Below are 17,834 nucleotides of genomic sequence, written 5' to 3'. Positions count from 1 at the left end.
AGGGATGTGTTTGTATCGTGCAGCAGGGCAGGGCAAGGCAGGGCAACAGTGCTCACACCAGACGCCTGCGTGCTGCCTCCAAAGCAGCCACCTCAGGACAGTGTTCGTCCTCTTTCATTTCCTTCAGGTAACATTTCTTAGCAGCTTTTTCCTCTTACAAACTTATGGTAAAAAAAAATAAAGACAAAACTGTATCTTCCTTCTGCTCTCCTCCAGAGAAAACTCCAAGAGTCAAATATTCCAGCTTCTTAGTAAGCCTCAAATTAAGGGAGTAATCCTCCCATCCATGCATTTTTACCTGAATTAAATCAGCTTAAATAGTTATGCACAGCTTTAGGTGATAAAACAGCATTTACAGTCTTCAAAGCCACTCATCTGTGCTGTCATTAGTTCTTGACGGTATAAATCCTACCTCTTTTCTAACCAAAACAGTTTTTAGAGATATTAAGCAGTATTATTGGGAGATTTTTTCCTAAGTGTTTTAAAAAGTACCTTTGGGGTACAAAAAGTGAGTCACAAATCATTCAGAAACAGGTAAAACTGAGTAAGTGTGACTTAATTTCCATGTAATTTTCCATTCTTATCAAGCTCGGCGTATTCAGGTCTGATTAATTAATGCCTGTAACGTGTTCTGAAAATATAAAGTGCTACATAAATACCGAATAATAACAGTGTAGTTAAGGAAAAAATAATTTGATAATTTGCATGGAGTTTTAGGAATTAACATTTATTTATTTTCCCTATCTATAAAGGCCTATCCAATCCCTTTTACTAGCACAAAATGCTCTAGCAGTTACAGGACAATGGAGAATCATGTATTTTATGTGAGACAGTTCACAGAAAATGAGTTTAGAATGATCTGTGAAGTTGCATTTATAGAGGAATGCAGACAGACTGTTTTCATTCATTTTCATATCCACATTTCCTCCTAGCAAGAACCTAACCACACAGCTTCTGGGACTAACATAACACTCTGCATGATTTCAGAGGTTGCTACAGTTTGGAGCTAAGAGTTTTCTCAGTCTCTTGTCCAAAATCTTAGAATTTCACTGACCACCGCTAAAGCAGTCTGAAAAAAGTAGGAGAAACAATCACGTACTTCCTTACATATTTATATCTGGGTATCTTATGACATCTTGTCTCAATACACGTATTTTATACTTCTACAGCAATGCAAGAACAGAATTATGCATATGTGCAATTAAGAAATCCTATCAAAATTATTTTCTTGCTCAGAAGGGGGGAATTTTCCAATCTAGCTTTCTTTACAGAAACAAAACCGTCCAGGAAAAAAAAAGACAGGCTATTAGTGTAAGCACTTCAAGGACACAAGCGATCAGTTACTTTATAAAACAAACACTAGGTAGGACAGGTATGTAAGGCTCAGAATCCTCTCTGATCACCCCAGCGTAAGTCAATGAACACTGAATCCTAGACAAAATAAACAATCTGTTTCTAAAATGGTGTAAAATGCACACAGCAATACCATCTGGGATCAGATTGTAAGTAAGGCTGGAAACAGTGCCAGTGATACAGTAAGTGCTTTGCACTCTGAATTGATTTTGAATCAGTGCTCCAGTCACCTGCTAGGAGGTAATAAGTCCATGTTTGGACACAAAAAAACTCTTTTGTTTGTTTTGGAGAGGCCATTTACCCTCATATATCTTTTCACGTCTCCAGACAATCCTCATAAAACCAAATGTTTTTTCCCCATAAGGCTTTGGCTGAATGCAGGCAGATTAGGTTGCTTCCTCCTCTCCCGCACCCATCTCAGCAGCTGGGAGCAATGGAAATGATGGAACAGCTTAACTGGAGCATTCCCACTACATTCCTCTATAATAAGGGCTACAGGATTGAAGCCTCTCAGCAGGCATCTGATTTACAGGCAGAGACGTAAGAACAACTCCACAAAGAAAGCCAGTCCTTACTGCAGCAGTCAGGTTATCACGGCTGTCATCCAAACCACCTCCTGAGACAGGTGGAGGTTGCATGCACTTGTGATCACCCATCTTGATATTTTCCCTTTTCTCTGCTGCGTTAGCCACATCCCCGCAGTGTCCTCTCTGCGCGCCCTCCTACTGCATGCAGCAGCTACGTTGCCCACCCAGAAGGGCAGAGATGACTTTCAGAAAGCAAATCCTGAACCACTGGGCTATGCTGATTCCATCTGGATGTAGTTCCCTTGGAAATCCCAGCTGTATGGCCCCCTGCAATTGTTTAAACTGAATGTTTCAATTAGAAGGAGCTCAAGGATTTGGGAAGAACTGCCCAATGATGCAGAAAGAGGACTCTTTCAGTATGAAATTTTGTTTCATTTTCTCTCATTAGTGGAAACGTTTTATTTATTTATGTATTTTGAATGCATTGAATTTGGCAATAAGTAACATTGCGATTTATTCCAAATGAAAATGGATAGTTGGGGGCAATTCCCAACAGTCCAAGATTACATTTTAGTCCTCCTCTTCCAAAAAAAAAAAAGATGAAAAAAATTTCCCCTAGCATTTTTACAGTTACCATATAGAATGAAACATAGAACAGTTGGCTTTGCTACACTAAGTTTTTCTACTTTTCTCACAAGTTAACAAGTTTCCAGTTACTTCCTAATGTCCTTACAAAGCCTTAAAAAGCTCCTTTCTGGACCCAGCATACAGACATTGCCATTTGTCATCCTGCTCTCCCCCTGAATCAAGTCAGGTACCTCCTCGCAAAGCAGACATGGAGCACAGCTGAGGGGTGCAAGCCCAGACAGCATTTCACCTGTAGACTCTCCCTGGCCCTGCTTCCTTCTGTGCATCTCAAAACAGTGCTTATTAATGCACTTCTGATTTGATACCAAAGGATTAGCCAGAAATAAACTGCAATATCAATTCATTATAGCAAGACTGTCTGCTAATAAAGAGCTATTTTTTGCTACACAATGTGCAAAAATCAGCTGTATCTTCACTCAAACCCCAAAGCAAAAAAAAGAAAAAAAAGGCAACAAAAATGCCTCTCAAGCTTGCTACCAAATGTAAATGTTAAGAACATCAGATTTGATGTTAAGAGCTTCATAAACCCACTAAAGCAAGAAATCAGCTCTTTTCATCATGCTATTATTCAAATGTTACCATGCAGTCTACCACATCTTTATCTACAAAAAAAAAAAAAAGCAAGCTGCTAATGAGGAAAATATCCCCAGTGCTGTCTCGAGTCACCACAATGCAGTGACAGAAAAAGTCATCTGGGGGCTCTTTCTGTTTTATACTGCTTGTTTAAGAAAGCAGCATGGAAAACAAAGATGAACTCATGATCAACTGCAGCAACAAAACACAGATACTCCAGACTATATGGATGGGATCTCTTCATATTAAAAGACCCAAAGCAGCCTACATAGACGCATACATTAAAATTCATCTTATGATCACAGAATCATAGAATATCTCAAGTTGGAAGGGACCCAGAAGGATCATTGAGTCCAACTCCTGGGTCCGCACAGTATCACCCAAAAATCAGACCCTATGTCTGAGAGCGTTGTCCAAATGCTTCTTGAGCTCCGGCAGGCTCAGGGCTGTCACCAGGTCCCTGGGGAGCCTGTCCCAGTGCCCGAGCACCCTCTGGGTGCAGAACCTTTCCCTAACACCCAGCCTGACCCACCCCTGACAGCTCCATGCCTTTCCCCCGGGTCCTACCTTAAATCTCTTAAGAAAGTTCACTGATGTACTACAGGATTTCACAGCTCATTCCTCCTCCAGTAAGCATGTAAACTATGACTAAATCCATCTCAGTCCACTTAGTGGAAGGAAATCTCTCTCTCCAGCTTTATGACACTGAACTGCATTTCTTCATGCAACATGAATGTTGTTCCCCTTAATAACTATGAGGTTTTGGTAAACTCAGCAGAACATTCACTCCTGCAAATCAAGGACCAAATGTTGTGCTCAAACCTTAAATTCTCTAAGGAACTATACATTTTCACCCATGTGAACAAGTAATTTATGCTCCATGCAAGTAATTTATGCTCAGTACATCAGCAAAGGCATGGAAATTCGCTGATTTCTGGGCCCCTCTGTGGTACTCCTCTGCAAGACCAAGGCCCAGCAGATGACAAAACTCTCTTCTAGATACCACGTGCACTCAGAGGGAGGCTGCCTTGCTAACGAGTCAGGCAAATCTTGAAGAGGAATGAATGTTAAAATGTATTTAGTTTGCTCAGGAACTCTGGGCTTCAGGAACACGCGTCTCTGAACAGCACAGCAACATGCACAGAGCAATTATTTTTTGCTCCTGACTGGGCAACGCAGTGCCAGAACCTGCACTAGTTAGTGACGATTAAATGAAGCAGCACTGCAAACTGGGAAGTGCAAGGGGAAGAAATACAAATACAAGCTGTTGTTCCTGCCACTGTTGTCATCAGTTCTTCTGTCAACCTAGGATCAAGCAAGTCAATGATGTTCACACGCAGTGACAAAATAATAGCCTACATGAGACCCCCATTTAAGGAGTAAGGTCATAAAATCACACAAGAAGCTTTTTGCTTTACTCCACAGTTAGTTTATAATGACAAAGTGTCTGACATTAGATTAGCTCCAGTTCAGGTCCAGCCTCAAATTTCATCCAAGGACATTTAGAGACAGCTTAAGCAGCCAAGAGCTGCCATAACTGCAAAGAGATGAAGTGAAACCCTGGCAAAACCCTGGCAGACAGAAGCAAAGCTCTGATCCAACATTCACAATGAGCTTTTGGGTTGGACTTGCTTTTTTTTTTTTTTTTTTTTTTTACACCCACAGCGCTCTGCATGGCACAAAATCCATGCTATCCATTTGGACACAGCACTGCTATATCGAAGTCAGTTCACACACCACATTGTTTTTATTATATCCGATTCATCATCGCTACTTGATAATATTCCATCCATACAATCAGAGTTTTGTTTCATCTCCTCTAGCCATGCTGACCGCTTACATGCTTCAAAAAAGCACTAGAAGAAAATTCTCTATTGACTTTTCCGCATATAATTTCTCCTCTATCATTGGGCTGCCAATAAGTGCAGCCTTTGGCAGTAGGAACTGGAAATAAGACTTATTTAGGGCCTTGTTTACATTTAGAAGTATCTTTCCTTGCTTTTGCCCTACTATGGGAAGCTAGTGGCCATGCAGAGGAAAATGCCAGTATTTCTTGGTTAATTAGTGTAATAGAGCCAACGCAGACAGACTGAGAAGGAAGGACGAATCTTCATGAGGAAGTAAACAAATTGCCAGGGTGTTTCTCAGGGAACTGGTGTAAGAGCCAGGCTCTCACTTTTTCCATTTTTTTCACTTTGTTTAAATAAATAAAAAAAGGAGAAAGAGACTGGAGAAAAACAATTATCCCTTTAAAGGTGCCTAGATCCATTTTACATAAATATCACTGTTACTCTAGTTTTACACCAGAATATTCCCACTGAAATCACTGCAGTTGTGTCAGCTCAAAGCTCCAATACTTACCAAAAGGTCCACCAGGCCCAAATGTGCATAGGCCAAGAAAAGCTGCATTTGAGATTAGAAGTAGATACTTGCCTTTTTTTTTTTTTTTAATAAACCATCAGCTGTGAGTCTTCTGCACTTGTACACCTTAAACCCTGCCTGGAAAATAAGTCATGCACCTTTGTCCTTTCTCTGTGTCTCCGAGTGGACCTTTTATTAAATTGACACTTTGCAGCTCACTGGTTTGTGTGTCTCTTTGGGGAACAGCAAAGCAGAAAACAGCCTAGTTGTTTGGTTTAGCAATGAAGTTTCCCCACACATGCATGATAATTTATTTCATTGAAAATGTCCCATCTAATTGCACCATTTACCCTCAGAGCACATGCATGGCGGTCACATTAATACACCAGAAGACAATGGTTCCAAAGGAGCTATTACCATGTACCAGGCCAATAATCCACAAACGGTAAAGGATTTACACAAAAGACTCAAATGGTTTCCTAGGAGCCATTATGGCATATCAGGTAAATAAAATATTATTGAAATGTATTTTTTGCATTTAAATCATTTGCAGCAGGTGCATAGGAAGTAGCACATAATAAAATGGTTCACATTCCCTTGAATACTAACGAGAATCAACGGAAACATTTAGCAAAAAGAAGCAGCAGCAGGTTCTTACCATCGCAAGAGGAACAATTCCAGCAAACATTGTTCGGCTGACAAAGATCTCAGAGACCACCAGTTCACTCAGGGAGTCATCTCGAGGGTATTCCACCTGCCAGGTAATTTGCTGGGCCCCTGCCAGGCTGCTAGCATTGTCAATCTCAAAGTCCATCTGCAGGATCTCATAGGAGGAGATGTTTGCTCTGGAAAAAAAAAGAATGCCCATAAAAGAAACATCAGTAGGATGTTAATAACAAAATATTTTTTGACTTCTCTTTCCTATTCAGCAGAAGGTTTACCATTGAATTCAACATTCAGACTTCAAGACACTGACAGAAACCTAAATCAAACCACACACTGGGCAATATACATAAAAGATAAGGTGACAGTACATCTTGTACATCTTTAAGTTTCCTGACATGGAGGCATCTCTCCCATTAAACTCAAGCGTTCATTCTCTCTAATCATGATGAACCTACAGAATAAAACCCAAACCCTGGGAACTGCATTGCACAGATGTTGCTAAATTATTCAATATAACATTATTATAATGTTGTTGCTACAAATACTGATGCTCCAAAACAACAGAATACTTGACCATTCCTCATGCTGTATCAGAAATGAGCTTTTCTGGGGAAAAACAAGTCTTTCAAACGCAAACTTGTTTTTATCTCAGTGAAAAAATGGATTTGCGGAAATTATACATGATGATAAATGTGGGGTTGAATGTCCTTATTTTCGATTCATGAAAGTATTCTTTGCATCAGTGATGCAGACTTGTAATTGTATGGTGATCATTACGTATTTCTCATCTGGGAATAGAAGTTTAAAGGTAAAGAAATTGATGTAAATGCACAGCATTCAGAGCTCTATTTAAAAATCAATTCTCCTTTTGTTAACAACAACACTTAGCTCTATCCTCTGGTCCAACACTATGTAAATATTAATAATTAATCCTCAGGTTAGAAAGACAGATATTCTTATCTTTGAGTTACAGGTAAGAAAACAGACACCAAGGCTTAACCATCAGCAATCAACACATCCACAGCAGGGTCCTATTTATAAAATAGACATTTGTTCATCCGGTGCTTTACTTCCACAAAAATTAAGGTATTTTACAAAGCAACATACAAATTCCTTCCCCGATCCCACAGCCAGACGCCTGCAGTGCAGAGATCTGATGCAGCTTGCAAAGCACAGAGGCAGGCTGGAAAGGCAGCCAACCTGACTGCTGACCCAACCATTTAATCGTATTACATCGAAGAAACAACCAATTTGATCAGTATTTCTGAAGTTTCAGGGTACAAGTTCATAAAATAGGATAAAATTTGAACTTGCAGCATGCTAGCCACTCTGTAACATCTTGAATGTGCTCTTACTAGGAACAAGAGAGAGCCGAGGGACGTGTCCTCCGCCTGCAGGCACTCAGCACCACCCGCTCGCTCTCTGTACTTTCACCCTCTGTCCTCTCCCTTGGGACATTTATTTTTGTGTCCTCAAACAGCGACTCCAAGAGTTGTGCTCAAAGAAAGTTTTAGTCTGCTGCTACAAAGCACAGACACTTAAACATTCTTTTCCTCTTCCCAATTGCACAGAGGCAGAAACTGTTTTTGCCATATGTTTTTGAAGGCACATTGTAAAGGAAAAAAATCTGAACAGGAATTATTGATTTTCATGTTTTCTTCCTGACAACAAACAACACAAACATATGCTTCAATGCCTGGAGGATAAATATTTTCCATGCTAACAGAAGATAACATCCACCTTCAGGCAAAACCAGAAGCTGTAAAGGCATCTTTTGGGTGGCCAACCAGACAACCAGCAAAAGCCCTTTAAGAGGAATATCACTACAGAGGACTAGAGATGTAATTAAGCCTTTTTCTGTTAAAAAGCGTAACCACTGTGGGCATCACGATTGAGCACTCAACTTCACAGTCTTCCACTTATCACTTCTGGCAGTTTGTTTTATCTAAATTACTAAATGAATTTGCTCACAATGCAGAAATGAAATTTTGAGATGAGCTTACGCTAACTATGGATGTGGATATTAGGCCTGTCAAGGTATGTTTGGATCTGCAGTTTAGGTTCAATCTGTTCAATCCAATAGTTGCCACTCACAAACACGCACGAATAGTTTCAAATTCTGAACAAAACCACTGATGGAGGGTTTTGCTTTGAATTCATCATTTAAACAGTGTGTCAGATAAGTCTGCACTGATAAATTAATTCCGTATGTCCCAGTGACTGGCTCTTCTTTCAGCTCAGTCCATCATGCTTTCAAATATGCCTTTCCTGTTTTTCCTTTTATACATCTCAAAAGTATCAGTAATAGTGGTTTTATACTTTTAACAAAGTCCAGGACTCAGATCTCCCTAAGAAAAGTGTGTGTGTCTTGCCTATATAAGCAAACATAATTGCTTGCGAGCAGCACGACTCTTGTGCCTACAAACATGCAAAGAGCTTCACTGCATCCTTAGCACAGCAAGGAACCTTCACTCTATTGCTATACAAGAGAAAAGTTTCATTTAAAGACAGACATGGTTATGCACTCCTGGACTGCAAGTGAGCCGCTGAGCATCTAGAAAAGAGCAGCAACGCAGACACAGAAACCTTCCTGGGGTCTAACTAATGGTAACGTACAAATGAAAGCAAAGGTGACTTCCCAGGACAGGTGGTGCTCCTGGTTCCAAGGAGAATTCTCGTCTCTGGAAGAACAACGGGGCTTGCCAAATGCTCTCTGCTTTGTCTCAGAAGCAAGCCACGTAGCATGCGATACTAACACATATTAAATAAGGATCCACCTTTCATTTGGAGTTGTGCTGAAAGCGCTGCATTTACTGTATCTAAGTAGCGTTCCCTTACAGAGTTTCTCCACTGAATGAACAGTTTTTAGCAAACAAGTACTCGACTTTCTGGACTCCTTTATTCACCAGCAGGTTTCCAGTTACCTTCAAAACAGCAGGTCAGTGGATTTTCTCAAAACTATGGTCTCCTTTTTTCCTCTTCAGGACAAAGCTTGGGCTTTCAAGCAATGCCAAGTGTTAAAGTATCTGGGTCACAGAGAACCCCATGGACTAATCCACCCTCTTTGTTCAGAGTCTCTTCACTGAATACAGCTTGTAACGACCCCGTGATGAAACGTGAAAAATGAATGTCTTTCTGGCTCAGACTAGAGCCTTTCAACTGGGTACTGCATCTCCTGCAGAGGCTTCTTTCCTAGCAGGCAGATTGGTACCAGATTTGTAATTCTTGCAATTTATTAACCATCCCTGTGAGAGACCACTGCCTTTTCCACTGAAATTGATGGAGGTTGCCAAAGTAACAACAGAGATGAATTAAATCATAATCAAGACCTTAAGGGTTAGCATTTACTTATGTGAGCTCCATTAGCCGATAACTCCACATCACAATACCTGTATCTAAATTTCTCTCCCTGATATGCAACGTTGCACTGCAGACCTTTTTAAAAAGAGTTACTCCACCCTGCCATGGCAAATCTTCAGCTTTTCCTCGCCCTGATTTGTAGCTTCTGACCAACGTTGGTCTTTGTGGTCACTGTCATCTGTAAGTGCTTGGTGAAGACAAAATGCTACAAGTGGGAAAATCCACTCGCAGAGATGATGATGACTGTAACTCATGCTGTTATCAGCCATTAAATCCCACTAAACCAAACTTTATCCTATAAAGATTTTTCAGCTTTTTCTTGAGACTTACTCCATTTTTCTCTTAAATAAGTTTGCACTATTGGGAAGAGCCTGATGGAATCTAAGGACTATAATTCACTTCTCCTTTTCACATCTTTCTTCTCTTTTTAGTTAAATATTTCTATTGTCCAGTGAAGTCTTTGCCCGGTTTAGAAGGATTTTGCCAAGCCCTAGCTAGAGTTTAGAGGAGCAATAAAAAATAAAAAGTCAAAATTACTTTTATAAAAAAAGATTATTTCCTGCAAGCACAAGGAAAAGACCTTATAATTTTAGGCAGCTGGCATGCTTGCTAATAAGTCCATTTCTATGGAAATGAGTTCATAACTATTAATTTTGCCTGCTCCTGATCTATTCTTGATGAGCCTTTCAAATTTAGAAAAGCGCTTCATGATTCTCTCAATTTGGTAATTACTAACTCCCTTTGATGAATCCAGCCCAGTGTTTCAGACATGAGACATTCATTAGACATTTTTCTTTCTGGTGAGAGGAGAAAAAGAAACCATGGGCTTGGATTTATTTCCTCTCACGAGCTCCAGCAAGTAGACCTTCTTCCTCCTATTGCAATTTATAATCCTGTTTGTGTACTTTCACAACACTGCCTCTGCTGGTGCTTCAAGAACCTGAGATTTTTGCAGAATTTCTTGTTGTCAAGACTCAGATATGCTTAATGCGTACAAACCAGGTCCCCAGCAGCCTTTTCAAGCCTTATAACATATACAATCATTCTGTACACAGCAGACTTAGCGGACACGGTTGTCAGCCTGACCCGGAACACAACATTTTAGCACAGAATACACAGAATGCAAAGCCATGCCAAAGTAAAGCCCAACAGCAGCTCCAACCAGAATGCAAACAAGAGTTAACCAGGACAGGGAAATGTTGTTAAGCCCCAGAACTGGACCCTGTGCTACAAGAGATGTACAGGCAGGTGGCTGTACGTGAGCAGAGCCCAACAGCCTTGCCCAGCTCGCCGGGTTGAACCTGAAGCATTTCTTCTGGACGTGCCTTAAAGCCATAAAGGAACACGCGCTCCACCCAGAGGCAGAGCCTCTTTCAGTTAAAACCATCAAGATTCACACCATTGTTGGAGGGCTAACTACTGTGTTACCTTGCTAAATCTATTCTGATTGATTTTTTTCCTGGATCTGCCAGTACATGCAAATAGTAAGAAAAATATATATGTTTTTTGAATCTGAATCTAAAAAAAAGCTGTGTCAGATTTTTTCCTCTACATTTATTACCTTATTAAGAATCAATACTGCATAGGTTCATCTTATAATATTACAGATAAATGTGAGTGTCCACAGTAGCGCTAATGTTAGAGGTTTTACTAAGCACTAAAAAGTCACCCAGCATTGAAATATTAACAAATTAAATTTATTCCTATTTTTTGTCAAAGTGAAACATGGAATTATTGAATTAAGTAATGGAATGATATACACTGATTGATGTTATGATGGCAGTGACAGTCTAAGCAGTTAGTAGTTACCTTAAATAAACAAATGCCTACTATTAGCTATTAAGAAAGATTTACACTGCTAACCAAACTGAAGAGCCTGCCCTACATCATTTCAGAGAGAACAAAATACGCAGAAAACCATGAATGAAGGCGGACGGCAGAGGCCACTGGCAGTGCAATCAGCTGGGTGTGCCCCGGCACATGGAGGGTTTGCGGGCTCCCGCTGCAGCCTCATCGACAATTTAGTTGATAAAAGTCAGAACCTTCTGCTAGTGCAGTTGGCTATTACAGGAAATCATGAGTTTCATTCATTCATAAAATAACATTTTCAGTAAATGGCAAACTGTTTATGAGGCACACAGCAGTGTAAACAAAACTCCTAAAAAACGAAGCAGACACTAGGTAATTGGAGATAACAAAATGTCTGGTATCATATTGCTTGTGAATCTTCTCAAGGTTAATAATGGTCAATTCTTACTCTCTCTGACAAATTGCCACCAAATTCAGTGAGAATAGGATTATATAAGCAAGGTACATTAGTTTATAAAATATTTCAGTAATACAGGTCTCACTCCTTTGATCTCAAGAGGATTAATTTCATAAGCTTGGTTTACTGAAGAGCAAACAGTTCCAACAGGAGGCTTTTCAACAACTGATTGGAAATGCTCAAGACCCTAATTTCCTGCCGAAGTCAAACGAAGCAGCAGACGTCCAGGACCTCTTGGGGAAAAGATCCAGATTAAAGGTCCTGACCTTCTTCCCCCTAAGGAAATTAAGATCCCAGCAGTCTGAGATGAAGGAAATGAGACTTAATACCTGCTAACAGAGCCGCATCCACTCTCTGAATTGCAAAGATTTGCATACTGACAACCCGTGTACTTTGCTGAGTGCTGCTTTCCTGAATGTGGGCATCAGCTAACAGGAACTGGCAGCAGATAATGTCTTTAAATCCGGGATATTTTCTAGCAGCTACAACATCCTTAAGTACACATCTTATTTGAGAACAACTTACTGAAGCGAAACACTACATCTTGTGTTCCGTATGAAGTTTGACTTGGTGATGACAATGGATGTTAAGACCTACCAACCTAAGCCCTTCTCTCCCAGCACATTCCATTTTCATTATGCTGTAAGGACACACAGATGGATACAAGCAGCCTACTCACGCCACCCCCCAGGGCCAGTTTGCTGACGAAGAGCCTCTCCTGAGCAGTGCTGGAGGTGAGCCTGGCTGGAGCCCAGTGCACACAGGTAGAGGCGGCCCTGTCAGGTGTTGCAGCATAGACGAACGTCCCTGGAAACCAGGGAAAACTCCACATGTGTCCTGAGAATTTCTGCAAGCTTCTGCATCAGCAGGGATATGTTCAGATGACAGTGGTGATACCGCTCACTGCACGGCCCCCAGTGGTGTTTGTTCTGCTGAGGGAACCCGCACAGTTGGGGGTGCGAGGCAGAGACAAATGCTAGAAAAAAGCCCTGGTCACTCTTCCCTCTTCCTCAGCTCCACACCCCAGAACAGAAGTGCAAGGCAGAAATCCCAAACACTGAACAAAGACTGCCTGGATGGCAGGTTGCCAGTACATTTGCAGGGATGGAAGAAGTTTGCTTGGTTTCTTCCTGTGATGCATCTCAAATTCACAGTTAAGAATGTGCTCTACTTTCTAGCAGAGAACTTGATCTGTTGTCTAGTTTACTGCTCCCCAGCCACAGGCTTTTTCAAAACATGTTTGGTGCCTAATCTTGGTTTTCTTTCACTGCCGTAGGAACTCACACTCTTCACAGATGCATGGGCTGTGTACGTGGCTAAATAGAATAAACCCAAGCTGTTAAATCTGTTAAGAATGCATGTAGTGACACAGCAATTTTTAATAATCTAGGAAAAGACATAAAAAGAAGAAGAAATTTTTCTTTGAAACACACCACAAGACCAGGTATTATTCATGTTATTTTTGCTTAGCCAACATCTTCCCACAACTGAAAACAATAAATCTAGATAATGAGCAAACCTTTTAAGCTCTTCAGCTTCTTCCACTGCCAATTCACAACTGTGCTGCTCACTAACAACTTGCAATAACTTCCACTTTATTTGATTTTATCAACATCATCATGACAACCCTGGAGACAACTGAGACAATTGCTTCAATTATTTTTATTTGCTTCTACCCTTGTGACAGCGTACAGAAATTCTTCTGGTAAAAGAGTCCTCAGATACTATTTTAGCTAGCCTTTAACAAAATAGGACTTTTAGAACCAAATTCAGTATGGATGTAATTGGTGCTGTCCATTGGTAACTACGCTGGGCATTGGGACTCCATTTGTTCCGTTGTCATGACTCTCCCCTTTTGAAACAGCATGTAAGCTTCTGGGGTTTAAAAAAGCACTTTGATTGCACCGAATATTTTTTCTGACTCCTATTTAGAACCTCTTTATTGCTGTGCTGTGTATTTCTTAAAATAAAGCTTCTCTGCCAGGAGAAAGCATCTTGCTGGGGAATATAACAAACACGTCCAATAAGAAACAGGGGCCAGGGTTTAGCTGATGTTGGATGCAAATATAGAGGAAGCTATTTTTGTATAAAATAACAAATGATTTTTTGATGAAAGATTTATGCTGAATCCTAACCAGTTAATAAATACCACAGCCCAAATGGTGTTTAGAATTTTTCTTGAACTATTCAGAAATCCTTACATATTTACATACCATGTGATACCATAATCACACGGTGTATTTTCACACTGCTGTGCAAGCAGCCGAAATACACCATAAAGCAATGATGGATTTTTAAACAACCAGTGACTAAAAAATTCAGTGATATAAGAACTTCTTTGCAATGCATAGCTTCCATACAAAGAACATCTCCCTTCAGAGACTCTCAAAAGACCTTTAAATGAACGAGAATACAACTTCAGGAGACACTTACTTTTACCATTGCCTGCGCTGCAGCTGAATAACCCAAGACATGTATCTTCAGCCAAGCTGCACATTAACATCTGTGCAGCAAACATTTCGGTTCACCTCAAATTAAATGGAATGAATGGGCCGGGTCACCCAGAGAATGGATGGTGGAGCCAGTGATTGACCCCAAAAGTTACTTGCTGGAAATCCCCTGCAATGCAATGGGACTGACTCAGCCTGCCTATAATGCCGCCGCGTAACAGCCAAAGAAACGTGTTTCCTGCAGGTAATTAAGCAGAAGAAAAAGGCCAATCTCTCACATAGCTCCCCCCCTATTCCTACCCTAGGTTATTGGTTACCAGCTCAACATAGCTGAAGATGCTTCTTTCAGTCTTGTTCTTCTCCAGCCAAATACAACATGGAAGACATGAAACAGTTTAATTTCTCTGCACACTCTTCCAAATTTATTGTGGGTACCAGGAAGAGTGAGTCTGTGTGACAGCTCCTAGTTATGCAAGGCTCTTGGATGTTACATTTACAAACACATGCACAGGTTCCCCATTTTCCTAAGAGAGAAGAGCTTGGATAAATGACCTGAGTGAACCCTAACAACTAAAACCACACCTCCAACAAAAAGTTTCCTTGGCATTTTAAAAAGCTTACAATTTTTATTTGCCTGGCATTAGCAGTAATTGATCAGACTCATTTGTATACAGCAAATGCACCAGTAAAGAAAAATGCAATTAGACCTAGGAAAAAGTTACTAGCAACCCAGTTGCTGTTTTGATTTCAGAATTACAGCTGAGGCTGACAGCTGGATCTCCTTGGGGAGAAAAATCAACCAGAGGGGATCTAAAGATGCAAACTCCTCACACGCTGCATTTATGAATGAAAGGGAAGGGGAGACAGGCTGCACTGTGGCACTAACAGACCTTATTCACTCAAGGATGCACGAAAACAGTGACAAATGGTGCTCTACTCCTGAGGATTTTAAAAGCCTAATGCGACACCTTGAACTTAATCCTCTGCTTAATGGGCAGAGGGTGTAAACGAGTAAGTAACAGAATGCCAAGCAGTTAGCAAGGACAATGGAAAATTAAAAAACAGGGGTTTGTTCTGAAGTGTTCCAAGAGTGCACAGAACTCATGAATCTACTGTAGAAGTTACTACAATACCACCTGCACAAAATAAAGAACGAATCAAAATAGGAACATGAGCAAGAATTATTTTATTCCTCCTACATTCTGTTCAGATTTAAACAAGATTAAGCAGCTAATGAATTAGACCTAGCTATCTTTGAACTTAACGTGCTCTCAGATGGAGAGATAATGTGCAGGGTATCCCGTGGTTTATTCATGCTTCTGCTAAGAAATAAACAGCCATGACAACATCCTCAGAGAAGTTAAGGCAGGGATGAGTGTGGTCCATCAGCACTAACACAAACAGGACCTCCTCTCCCCCCACTTCACTCAGAGGCCCGGTGTGCATAAGATTGTTTTATTTTATATTCTGATAATTATGTGAAAAAAGAGCGAAGCCTTTCCTCTCAGTAAAAATGTGGCACTGGCATATGAACATCAATTTCCCATGTTTTAATTAATAAACAACATGAATTCATCCAGCTGAGCAAACAGAGGGTGGAGCAGGGTCTGCATTCAGTGTAAGAACAGAAAAGAGCCATCTACAATAACACTGTGCGCCTCCTCCCTTTGTTCGTTGAGATCAGCTTACAGTCCTGATGTTCACAACAAAACTACAAGCAAGAGAGAAACAAGTAGTTATAACGTACACCACTCCATTAAAGCCTATTTTTATCCTAGAAATGAATTCAAATTTCTCTAAAAGTGCCAAGATCACTCCAAACGACAAAAAGCAGAGGGGCAGATTTAACATTTCTCTCCCTTTTAGAATCATTCCACAATTACTTTCTAATGGCATGCAAGTAAGGTTAACACAATGGTCGCCACAAAACATCTCTAGGTCACCTTCTCCAAGAGTAATCATTACTTTGTCACACTTGCAAGACAATGATTTCCCAACATGCGATGAATTCAAACACAGTGACAGCTAATGGCATGCACTGGGGGGCTGCTGGGATATTGCTCAGAGCAAAGGTCATACCATGAATAAATGAGTCTGGCTGTAAGTGAGTAATAAGTGAGGTTAATTCATTTAGGCTCTGAAAAGGAATAATTAGAAATGGAAAGGGGAGAAGCGGTGTCCCATCCTGCCTTCCCCACTCCCCTGTTTATACCATAAAACGCCCCCCGGGACTTCGTTTCAAGGAATTTCCGCAGCAGCGAAGGCTGTAACAACCTGCAGATGGAGCGGGGCTGAGCTGCTCAGCGGTGTGAGGCAGAGCAGACTGTGGTGCCGTGGGGAGAGCTCCGCCACGGGTACCGCACGGAGGACGGCGCACATTTTTCAAACCAGGGAGTCTGAGCCAGGCATGACCTGAACAGAACAGTGACAAAAACAAAGCCGGGGTGGACATGCATGATGTTACACTGATTCCCCTATTGCCCACTGAAATAATCACCCAGTTTGGGGATGGTTTTGCTTTTACATTTTCCTTGCTACAATTAAAAATGTTACCTAAGCAAAAATACCAGCTGTCGTAAAGAACAAAGACTCAGATAAAAGGATTTCTGGAAGAAAGCAGGTTCCTGCATGCACTGAAAATCATGCTACACTATAGAAAATATCACAAGTCCTAGCACACAGGGTTAATGCAAAGCAGAATTTACAAAATCATCGTTCTTCTATTCCTCTCTTTTCTGAATCTTTTCAGGATTTCATAATCTCACCCTCCTCCTGCCCCCCCCCCCCCCCCCAACTCCCTTCCTCCCTGTACAAGAATATGCACAGCCCTGGAAAACTGTTTAGCTGAAATCCTTAGATTTTGTTGAGTCCTGGCATTCTTTGAGACAGCTGTATTTACGCCCATTGCTGGTGGGTAGTCATGCTGGAAGCAATTAGCTTTCACGCTTTTTCAATATCCCCTTTCAAGAACTTTGAGATCCCTCACTGCTGTTGATTTAGATGTAAGAGAAGCACTGCAAAATAAAGAAATAAATAGAGTTCACCCGTATGCTGAATTCCTTTAGCCTAATTCAAATGCAGCAACTTCGGCTCCCCACCATGTAATCCATCCCTCCACAAATTCCCAGCCCATCAGTGAAAATGCTCAAAGGCCTTGAACACCAACACCACAACCCTCAAAGACAGCAGCTTCCAGCACTGCTGGGCCCACAAAGGGTTCAACCAGCCAGCAGCCATCTCGTTTGGACCCACAGGTTGCGTTTGAGCATTTCCATGGATTTAACAACACTTTCAAGTGTGTCCTTTATGTTTACTAAGAGAAAGTCTGTCATTACTGGTCTACTTAAAAGAAGAAAAAACAACAAGAAAAAAAAAAAGAAATGGAAAGAAAAACATGGTATGATAAGACAGTAGCTAAACGTATACTGATTGCAGTAATTGCATCCATTCCTCTGTCGGAAAGTCTTGTATTGTATTTCTAATATGTGCTGATAAGTGCATTCACAACATGATTAACAGCCTCCAGACAAGAATGGCTATTATGTTTAACAGACTGATTAGCAAGTGACAGAGCTGCAAACTGTACTCCTAGCAAATTGGCTGCTTTTAAATTACAGCAGCTTCTTTATG

General features: G+C 40.8%; 1 protein-coding gene across 4 annotated transcripts in view; it reads right to left on the bottom strand.

Moving 5' to 3' along the window:
- Nucleotides 1-17,834, bottom strand: part of TMEM132B (transmembrane protein 132B) — a 254,325-nt gene that overhangs the window by 69,924 nt on the left and 166,567 nt on the right. For all 4 annotated transcript variants that reach the window (XM_080560176.1, XM_080560175.1, XM_080560174.1 and 1 more), the window contains one exon: nt 6,121-6,307. In XM_080560176.1, the coding sequence (XP_080416302.1) occupies nt 6,121-6,307 (187 nt within the window). The remainder of the gene's footprint in view (nt 1-6,120; nt 6,308-17,834) is intronic.

This window comes from Anser brachyrhynchus (assembly GCF_964034855.1).
Source record: "Anser brachyrhynchus genome assembly, chromosome: 17".
Lineage (NCBI taxonomy): Eukaryota > Metazoa > Chordata > Aves > Anseriformes > Anatidae > Anser > Anser brachyrhynchus.
The sequence above is the reverse complement of the archived record's forward strand: the minus strand, read 5'-3'. Positions and strand labels throughout refer to the sequence as shown.